The 11,700-nt window shown below is 36.3% G+C and overlaps 1 protein-coding gene across 1 annotated transcript; it reads left to right on the top strand.

Moving 5' to 3' along the window:
* Nucleotides 384-7,254, top strand: LOC109848518 (ninja-family protein Os05g0558800-like). Its single transcript, XM_020418047.1, has 4 exons — nt 384-502; nt 4,282-4,627; nt 5,515-5,836; nt 6,630-7,254. The coding sequence occupies exons 2-4, from the start codon at nt 4,322-4,324 to the stop codon at nt 7,001-7,003; spliced, it is 1,002 nt and encodes a 333-aa protein (XP_020273636.1). The 5' UTR covers nt 384-502; nt 4,282-4,321; the 3' UTR covers nt 7,004-7,254.

Below are 11,700 nucleotides of genomic sequence, written 5' to 3'. Positions count from 1 at the left end.
GTCAAATCAATGTTTCAAATTGTCTGATTATCCTAAATTGTCTTAATTTTCATCATTCAATATCCTAAAGGGATAAAATTATTCTATTAGAACAATTATCCCACTTAGCTCCAATTTGTCCCAACCAATAACCCCCATTGGGATCTCTCACGACAATAAAACAGATATAGTAAATTTTAATCAACGATACTAAGGGGATATATTTGCAATTAACCCAATATAAAAGTTCCCGAAAGTTCATGCCTCAGTGCGAAATTAAGGGGTCTATTTGTAATGAATCCAAATTAATACAGGGTGTCTGTACAATTAGCCTGAATAAATAATAATATATCCTTTGGAGCAGCTCCCTTTTTAATTCATCTGAGGTCGCTCCTCTCTCCATCTTCATCTCACACGCAGCCGTGGCCTGTGTGTTCATTCAAACATCTCTGCGACTATTTTTCGGAGAAACAGCAAAATATGTGGATTTGCTACGTGGGTATCTGAGGTGGAATATATACAGGTATTAATCTGGATAAAAAAATTTCATAATTTTCTTTCTCAAAATCTGATTTTCTCCATATGGGTTTCCTTTTCCCTGCTTAACTTTATAGGATTTTGATATGGGTTTGGAAACTTTTGTTCATCTCTTCTCTTTTTTAAAAGAAAATCTTGCGTTTGGCTTGATGGGTAGGAAAAGAGATCATGTGTAGAACTAGTGAGAAGAGATTTCAATTATTCCCAGTTCAGGAAAACCCAAATATATTTGTTTTGCTACTCATAGAAATTTATTGCTCATAATTAGATTCAATGCGCAAATTTATAGAGTGGCTGTTTATAATTTTAGCTTCATTTGGTGTATGCGCGTGTGCTTTTAGTTGATGTTTCTTACTTTTCTGTGCAACAGATGCTTCTTAGTTACATATTTATTAAAGTTTAAATAAGCTAGACAACGTAGCTGCTGTACTTTTGTTTATTCATTCATGAGAAGTATATTACATTTATTTCTCGATGAGTCCTAGGTTTCAGTATTAATAACTGGTTTGAAACTGAAAGCAGTAGATACCCTACCCGTCTGCCCTGAAATAGTCTTGGAAGTTGGCATGGTTAACTTGGCCCCTATTTTTCACAATTCATCGGTTGGCTATTTGATTTTTTTTTTTAATTCTATTTGTGAGAGAGACTGCATAGACCAAAGTCTCAATCTTGGCAGTGCACTTATAAAGAAATATTTGACTATTTTTTTTTTGGTAGAACAGGAAAAAGAAATAATTTGACTATATTAGTTTTCAGCCACAAATTTCTTTTGATGGTTCAAAGAGCTGCTGTTGACAAACCTTGTGTTGATCTTATCTAAAAGACTTTTAACTATCTATTTGATAAGAATTGAGCTTTTAGGAAGAAAAAGGGACTACATTATTCATTGCATTGAGTTGTTTATATACAAAAGCAAGAGAAGAGTTTGGATAAGATCTCAAGAAAACCGAGAGTTTGGATAAGATAAACCAAATTTGCATAGATGGTTGTTGGCATGGCTAATCAAAAGGTGATTGAATTGGAGCACATCAATGGCTGGAATTCCGGGCGGCGCTATCATGTTGTTGCAGCGGTGATCGATGGTCACACATGGTGGTCGCTAGAGGAGAGATCTCGAGTAGCGGATCTCAAGAGCGCTAGTTGACAGGAAGTTGTCGAGATCGGATCTCGACAAGGACTGGTAGCCGGCTCACGGGCAGCGCAAATGACGAGGGTTCTAATCGGACTTGTGGTTGTCGAGATTGGATCTCGATGAGGGCTAATTGCGGAAGCAACGCTGATTAGACGAGATGTGGGCAGGGATCGACGAGGTCTAGACAACAAATCTAGTTGGGAAATCTGTCAAACAGGTGGAGTGTGTGAATTTTCAAAGAGGTGGGGTCAGCGGATGGCGAAAGCAGCGGCGAACAATATCTCGAGGTAGCGAGATCGAACGAGGGCACGATCAGCGAGATTAGATCTCAACGATGCAACAACCTTGATTGACGACGAGATCGGATCTCGATGAGGCGACGCTGGCAATGGAGAGAGGTCAACGTCAAGAAGGGGGGTGACGTTGAGCAGGGCTTGACAATGGTGGCTAGCGCCGTGACGACGATGACAAGGGTAGGGTGGGGTTGACAACGAGAAACTCCAACCTGGTCGGAGAGGGCGGCGGCCTGGCGATCACGAGTGCAGATGAAATCACGAGGGTTTGCGATGACAACGAGGGTCAAGGAGCAAGGACGACGACCAGCAGGGGGTCCGACCTGGTTGAAGCTGATAGACAACGACGAGTAATATTTTTACCCATTTCCATCCCTAAACTCACCCACAACATCTAATAAAATATTATTTTTATCTTCCAACTCATCTCATTTCATCTCCTTTCTTACCTTTAAAAATAAACCAAACACAAGAAATGTGTCACATCATCCAACTCATCACATCTCATTTTATCTCATTTTTAAAAATCACACACATCATCCAATAATATTGTGACAACTCATCTCATCTCATTAAACATTCCTTTCCATCCATTTCCTCAAAAAAAAAACAAGAAATCAATTTCTTTAAGTACGTGTCACATCATCCAATAATAGACCTCCAACTCATCTCATCTCATCTATTTTCTTATTTTTAAAAACGAACCAAACACAAACAACCTCAAAACATCATCCAATAATATACCTCCAATTCATTTCCTTATTTTTTTAACCAACCAAACAACCTCAAAACAAGTTTTTTTAAAAAATCACTCACATCATCCAATAATAAGGTGACAACTCATCTCATCTCATCTCCTATTCTATAATTTCCTTCTTTTTTAAGCCAACCAAACAACTTCAAAACCATTATAATAGGAAATAGGTTTCCTATTTTTTGATTTCCAGGTTTTTTTTGCCAAACGAACAGCCCCTTGATTTCCAGGAAAGCCTGGTCTGGATGAACAGCAACGCGTGTCAAACAACACCTTGATGAACAGTACCATGATGAACAGTAACCCTTGGATGAACAGTACGGCTAGGTTTTCTATGGGCGGATGGTGTGAATGATGGGACAGTGTGTCAATGTTGAATCTAGTGTCGAGGCCGCCTAGGGGAGCACGAAGTTTTCGACAAAACACCCTCGGCGGCTCGATGTAGAGGAAGAAGAAAAACGTCTCACTAAGGCTAATTATGCGGTCCAAGAAAATACGCGGCTGAACTATTGGATCGTTAATTTATATTCATTACTTGGTTATGGTGCCACTATTGGAGAATTTTAGTCTCCCCGCTTACTACGATTTGCGCAATTTGGAAGCCAATCCACAATCAATATGATATAAACTAACCACGATCAAGAAGAAAGAACACCGAGATTTATGTGGTTCGGTCGACCAATTTCGACCTATATCCACAGGGAAACACTACGAGAAATTCACAATGCATTAGGGAGAACTACAAGAGAAACCACTCAACTCTCGTCTCTCAATCTCTCAACCTCACATACATTATCAACTCTCATGTTATCTCCAAAGCTCTCTCCTTATAATCTTTTGAACAGACAAAGACTACGAAACCCTCTTTCAATGATGCAATCTTTTGCACGGGCAAAGACTACGAAACCCTCGCTTCCCGCACAATATTCTTGAATCATGTTACGTCATCTGCTAACCCTAGATTACAAGAATGTTGGTTCTCTCTCATCTGCTTGGTTTTTCCTCCAACAATAGAAGAATATATATATAGAGAAACCAAAACTCTATCTCTACTCTAATTTTCTAATTAGAATTGGATTCAAACTCCTAATCATGATGAGACCCAATCTCCTAATCATGATAGATCTCTAACCCTATCTAATTCTTATGTAGTTATACAAAGAATTAAGACACAATCCCAACAGCCACTTCCGTTGGTGATATGAATTATTTGACAACTGACATTTCAATGGGTCTCTTTGACAACTGACATTTCAATGGGTCTCATACTCGTAAGACAAGATTGAAGTGTGCTTATCAGTTCATTACTAATGCTCACATTTGGCTACTTATTTTCATTCTCCTACATATTTTTAATGTAGTAGGTTCTTGTTTGTCCTTTAATTGTTAATGAATCATTCTCTTATTTTATACTCATAAGTCATAGCTACCGTTTGTTATATCTACCGTTTGTTATATCAAATACTTGACGAATAAATGTCATACACCACATTCTATAGAATAAATCAAGGTCCCTAGGTCCCTTGTAGGAGAGAGAGATATAAAAGAGTACTTTGAATGTTGATGATTCTTCTCGTGTTTTATAGAAAGTACCCACCTGCATTAACTGAGGAGCTCTACAGGAAAATGGAGGATGATTATGGACTTGAGCTAAGTTTGGGCCTCTCTTTTGGGGGATCATCCAGCAAATCTAAAATCAAAGGCACCTCTTCAGATCCTGAACCAGATGAAGCAAGTAGTAACAAACTAACTGGTAGCGCAGAGAACCAAGATCGTAAAGGGAAACATAAGTCCGCTCCAGGTTATCAACAAGATGATAATTTCTGTGTCGATTTTGGGAAATTCTCTACTCTGGTGACAGATAATGCCGATGATTTGCAGAACGATTTATCTCAGTCAAACAAACGTAAAATGCCATTTGAGGGGAGAAATCTTCAAAACAAGCATGAAAATATAGATAGCGATTCAAACTCCTAATCATGATGAGACCCAATCTCCTAATCATGATAGATCTCTAACCCTATCTAATTCTTATGTAGTTATACAAAGAATTAAGACACAATCCCAACAGCCACTTCCGTTGGTGATATGAATTATTTGACAACTGACATTTCAATGGGTCTCTTTGACAACTGACATTTCAATGGGTCTCATACTCGTAAGACAAGATTGAAGTGTGCTTATCAGTTCATTACTAATGCTCACATTTGGCTACTTATTTTCATTCTCCTACATATTTTTAATGTAGTAGGTTCTTGTTTGTCCTTTAATTGTTAATGAATCATTCTCTTATTTTATACTCATAAGTCATAGCTACCGTTTGTTATATCTACCGTTTGTTATATCAAATACTTGACGAATAAATGTCATACACCACATTCTATAGAATAAATCAAGGTCCCTAGGTCCCTTGTAGGAGAGAGAGATATAAAAGAGTACTTTGAATGTTGATGATTCTTCTCGTGTTTTATAGAAAGTACCCACCTGCATTAACTGAGGAGCTCTACAGGAAAATGGAGGATGATTATGGACTTGAGCTAAGTTTGGGCCTCTCTTTTGGGGGATCATCCAGCAAATCTAAAATCAAAGGCACCTCTTCAGATCCTGAACCAGATGAAGCAAGTAGTAACAAACTAACTGGTAGCGCAGAGAACCAAGATCGTAAAGGGAAACATAAGTCCGCTCCAGGTTATCAACAAGATGATAATTTCTGTGTCGATTTTGGGAAATTCTCTACTCTGGTGACAGATAATGCCGATGATTTGCAGAACGATTTATCTCAGTCAAACAAACGTAAAATGCCATTTGAGGGGAGAAATCTTCAAAACAAGCATGAAAATATAGATAGCGCTACTGATGTTGTAGAGTATGATGCACAAGGATCAAACTCTTGGTTGGCTTATCATGAGGAAGATAAATTCAGGGGCTCCGATGTTTCTAAGTTTAATGACAAGGGTCCTCTGGGTCAGAATACAAACAACTTGCATGTTTCTGTTGGCTATTCTCCTGTGCAGCGGCCAACACTAGAAGCAGGATCTTCATGGGCAGGTAATTCTCAGCCTCGGCATGCTGCAACTAGTCTCAGCAGGGATGGAGAATCTAGTAACACGGAGAATTCTGAAGCCTCGAAGTCATCTAGTGGTGAATTTCACTTCTCTAACCTCTCTAATTCTTTTTTATTCATCGTGATTTCATAATCTACGTTATATTTAACTGCTTTCTTTTTGTTAATGCCCTCGTTATCTACTCCTTATTCCGTTTTAGCCGTTAATTGGTTCAATATCTTAATAATAATTAGTAGTTCGGATGTGGATGCTTAAAACCAACTAGTGTTAGCTTTGGCCATAATTTTCACTTGATTCTTTGTGTATTAGCAAGTTTGCCTTCATGATTGAATCATTTATATAGGTTAGGATTCCAGTGAACTTACATGAACGAGATCCTTTTATCTTACATTAAAAGCCTATTGAGTATGATATAACTAGTAGGGTAGATTTCCACCAAACTGTCATATTTCTTTTTTTTCTTTTTATTCGAGAAAACCATCATGAACTTTCAAAACTGCGCAAAAATACCATGAACTATTGCAAATTGTTGTAACAACATTAACCTGTTGGATAAAATATCTAAACTCACGCTTATTATTTTTCAAGCATAAGGGCAAAATTGTCTAAAACATGTCATATTTGCTGTCAGACATGGTACATCCGTGAAAAAAGTTCATGGTAGCTTTCTCTAATAGAAAAAGATTTATGATATTTTTACACAAAACACTCCAAAGTTCATGACAGTATTGAAATTTAACCTAATAATAATTTCCACTGTATAATGATAGCCTACACTGAACATGCTTGAGAACTTACTCGTCAAAAAACCCTGTATTATTTTTGTCTACACAAGCAATTGAGTGCCTTCTACAAAATTTCCAATGCAGTTCCAAATCAAGCACCTCATATTGAGGAAAGATCAGCCCATTTGCTCGAAAGCAATACAAGCGATGTCAGAGATATCGCTTCGATTTCTTCTCAAAATGAGGATAAGAACAAGGAGAAAACAAACCAATCTATATCAAAAGGACCTACTATCAGACGAGGCATCGGACCCGATATAAAGTTTGGAGGTTCAGGCTCATGTCCTGATCTCCCATGGGTCTCGACTACTGGGTCTGGGCCAAATGGAAAGACGATATCGGGTGTTGGCTACAAATACAGTCAGAATGAGTTAAGGATCGTTTGTGCTTGCCATGGTATTCATATGTCCCCTGAAAATTTTGTTCAGCACGCAAGTGAAGATGTTAATGACACATAGCTGATCTTTTTCAGTTCAGAATAATTTCAGCAAATTCTTGAAAGAGGGGTCAGTTACTGAAGAGTTCGTAGCATATGAGTCCAGATGTGTGAACCAATCTAATCTTAGTAGTGTAGATTTCATGTTCAAAAATCCTCTTATTTGGAATTTGTTGTAGCATGTTATTGTTGATATGTAGAGGAATAACATCATAATGAAAGAATTGTGTGAATGTATGGATGTCATTGTTTGTTTCCCAATTATCATCTAATATGGAGCTCTCTTGCAAATAATTGCAGACTTCTGCATGCATTTATTTATGATTTGTATTTTGCGGACATGGATAAATTGACGGCTTTTCTGAGAATGGGATTTGAGTGACGTTTGACCCATTTTACTTTCACAAAGGTAAATTTTGCAAAAGCCCCCAAAAAAGATTGGCTCGGTTTGAGATAAGCACCCAATTGTTTGAAGCGTCGTTTGACCTTCCCTCAAGAACGCATAACGTTCTCAACTTTGAACATTATCTACTACTTTTAACTTAAAAGGCAAAACCTGAAAATTGACATTCGTTGTATCGTAAACAATATTCTTGCTACAGCATGATTCATAATATTTAAATTGCCATTCATCCAACAGTAAAATTTCTAGCCTTAGTCATATTGTTTGCGTTGTAAACTTGTAATGATCCCATAAACATTGTCCATTTACAGTGTAAATTTTGAATCTTAAACATGCTCTACATGATATAGTGAATTTTTTGTTGGGAATTTATCAAATAAATAAAGATTATAGCATGAATTTAAACCCGAAAATTAAATAAATAATACATCAAAGATAGATAATATAAATTAGAGAAACAGGCCTGACGGGAGCAGTCGTGTAAACACTGCCCTAGAAGATTGAGGACCCGCCTATCGCCCTGGCGCAGATGATCCCTTCTCCCCTAGCGGTAAAAACCCCCGGAAACGGCCCGGCCTCTGCACTCGGGCGAGAGTGCAGAGCTTCAGCTCAGATGAAGAAGTTGCCCATAAAGTAAAACTAAAGTATAGATGAAAATGATATGTAGAGGAGAAAAGAAAACAAGATAAGTTTTCCACATTTTTCTTCTTATCATTTTGAGCTCAACATACGGATATATATATAGGGTTGGAAAAGACGTTACAAAACCCGTAATTAATTCCGTAACGTTCGTCATAAATTTTGTAACGTTCCCCATAATTATATGGCCGTTACACATATTTTTAATTGCTAATTAAAACATGTTTTAATTATAAAACTTTATTGCTATTCATGAAGGCAAAATTGTCTTTTCTTAACAAAATATCTAACAGTCCCCCCCAAAAGACAATATTGACTGAAAACTCAGAAATCAATAAATAAATCAAGAATCATAAAACAAATATAGGTTGGGCAACCTTACGTATCGTGAATTCGGGAAAGGTAGCTTTCGGCTTTGAACCTTTCCTTAGTGAGTTCATCGCCACCTGAGGGACATAATGGATTAGGCCTTGAATTAGGCCCCTTGAATCAGGTATTGATAAAAACACACACAATACGCTTCATCTATTGAGCAAAGCGGGTTGAGCGTTAAAGGCCATGCTCACAATAAACCGACTCATGAGAGTTTCTAGGGGTTAGCCCAGCCCCCCCTAACCGCGGCCATCACGGTTCCTCTCACGTAGGTAAGTCCTCAAAGGGTACTACAGCTGTTTATTTAATACCCCCCACAATACACGCGTTGGACTTATTAAGAGTAAAACTCAGCCTAGCCAGCTGTATCATAAGAGCATCGTCATCATAGAGAAGGGGTAGTAGCAAATGCTACATAATGATATATAAATATATCTAGGTCGATGCTCCACACGAGTGTCACTAGTCCAGCTTGTTTCTACCACATTGAACCGACATTGGGACTACGTCTCCAAATAAGGGTTGGGTTGCCGCTGTCAGTGACCTCATCTATGGGCTTAACCCCATCTCCCTCGATGAATCCAGAACCACACTCCTGGATAATCCCTTAGTCAAAGGGTCATCAAGATTCTTTTCACAGACTTTACAAAGTCTAGAATCATAACTTTGCCTAGCAGGCGTTGTATTTATTTATCAAGTTCTTATTTTGTAATTAGTCCATCATATTGTTTGAAATTGACATTAGGTCATGATCTATGATCATAAAAGATCATAGTCTATGTCTGAAGAGATTGACCTTAATATCTGAACATTTCAAACTAATGTGGAACTAAAAATTCTGCAGTTATGCATATGCACATACATGAATGAAATTAATAATAGATACATGCAGAGCATAATAGGATTTCGTATCTTAAAAAAATATTTTTGTAGCTTAAAATATATTTCATACTTCATAATTCAAATGCATAAAATTTTTAAAATTCTTCTATTATAAGAGGTTACAAATTGGTTGCCTACAAAGGAGACCGTCCAAATTTAAATCGGTTGCCTACAAATGAGACCTTCCAAATTTAAATTGGTTGTCTACAAAGGAGACCTTCCAAATTTATGTTGCCATTTTCTAGTACCACCTCTTATACAAATAATAATAATAATAATATTTGTACATACGTGCTTTAAATTTTACAAGTGCATTCTTGCATAAAACCTTGTAATTAATCATGTAAAAAATGCAAGTTATCTAAATTTCTCATAATTCCGGTCCTCTTATTCCAAACCAAAAACTCCTAAAGTGAAAAGATTAAAGTTTTACCCGGGTAGTTAGCCAGGTAAGGATAGTAATAGAGGTTGATCAAGGATCAATTAAGTACCTCGTTCCTTGCAGAGCGCATTACGCAACCCTTAAACCTTGCCTTAGACACCAACTAATCCAAGAAAACTTGAATCGGTTCACTCAATGAGTTTTTGTTTCTTAACAGTATATAGAAACTTTAAATTATTTCCTGTTAGCATTTAATTTGCCTAACAACTATACTGCAAACATATGATGTATAAGGCCGAGGAGGGGTTTACCTATTGATGTTCAAACCTCATGATTTTCATGTCGTGAGAGCAAAACCCGTCTATAAAGCTTACACATTAAAGAGGATTAATGAAAATAAGCATTTAACAACTCAAATTAATCAGCAATAAACATGTGCAATTAATCACAGAGATAATCTTTACTTTTAAAGATCTAAAATATAATTCACCATATAAAATAAAATTAAAAGATGCATAGCTTGCAAGATGATATTAGAGATCTAGTTGTCTGTATTTTTCTATAACTGAAGTTATATTATATGAAGATCTTTCCAAGTAACTGATTGTTTCTTTCAATCAATCAATGCATGTAAGAGTAGCACTGTGGCTGTCAGAAGTATTACTATGCAAGGCTTGTTGGTTATTTGTCACGCTCATTATGAGTTCCAGCATACCACATGAAAAACCTTGGCAATGATAATAATACACTTGTATCAGATACATAATCATGACATGGTGGACATTTATATCTTTCAAAGTAATTAGCCAAGGTGTGTCTACTATTTGGTGTCAATTGACATATTAATTTATAAACCTCATGTATAGGACACAAGCGTTGCATAGCAAGCTAGATTAATTACTAGTCAAGAATAATTAATAGCAATTAATCAATTACATTAACTAATTAATTTTAGCAATTAATTATTATAATTGTCCGATAAACAGTAATGAATACTAACGGACATCCCAAATTAATTTTCAGTAAACAGTAATTCATATTTTTTATGATAAACAGTAAATTTTTGATTAATTGTCGCAATTAAACAAATGCTGTAATTTAAAAAAAAACACTACAATTAACAGAAATTCGGATGAATAGGATTCCCCTAATGAACAGTAACTCCCGAATGAACAGTAACTTTTTTATTTTTATTTATTTTATTTTATTATAACTTTCAGATTTAAAACAAAAGCTATAAACTCTCAATCTTCTAGATTGTTGGGAATTTATCAAATAAATAAAGATTATAGCATGAATTTAAACCCGAAAATTAAATAAATAATACATCAAAGATAGATAATATAAATTAGAGAAACAGGCCAGACGGGAGCAGTCGTGTAAACAATGCCCTAGAAGATTGAGGACCCGCCTATCGCCCTGGCGCAGATGATCCCTTCTCCCCTAGCGGTAAAAACCCCCGGAAACGGCCCGGCCTCTGCACTCGGGCGAGAGTGCAGAGCTTCAGCTCAGATGAAGAAGTTGCCCATAAAGTAAAACTAAAGTATAGATGAAAATGATATGTAGAGGAGAAAAGAAAACAAGATAAGTTTTCCACATTTTTCTTCTTATCATTTTGAGCTCAACATACGGATATATATATAGGGTTGGAAAAGACGTTACAAAACCCGTAATTAATTCCGTAACGTTCGTCATAAATTTTGTAACGTTCCCCATAATTATATGGCCGTTACACATATTTTTAATTGCTAATTAAAACATGTTTTAATTATAAAACTTTATTGCTATTCATGAAGGCAAAATTGTCTTTTCTTAACAAAATATCTAACATTTTTTGGCCCTGTATCCACTGCTCAAGTTGTAGTAACATTTTTCAACCTTTAAAACAGTGTTCATATCTTTTTCTTTCTTGCAAATGATGAACTTAACTTTTACCAGATATTTCACAAATATAAGTCTCTTTAGCCCTATTATAAAAAATTGATAAAACTTGCTAATTGGTGTATTATTTTGTTAATTTGTTTGAAAACTCACTTTATAA

The sequence above is a fragment of the Asparagus officinalis genome, chromosome 1 (genome assembly GCF_001876935.1).
Source record: "Asparagus officinalis chromosome 1, Aspof.V1, whole genome shotgun sequence".
Classification (NCBI taxonomy): Eukaryota; Viridiplantae; Streptophyta; class Magnoliopsida; order Asparagales; family Asparagaceae; genus Asparagus; species Asparagus officinalis.
Note: the sequence above shows the minus strand (reverse complement) of the source record. Positions and strands in the feature narration are given on the sequence as shown.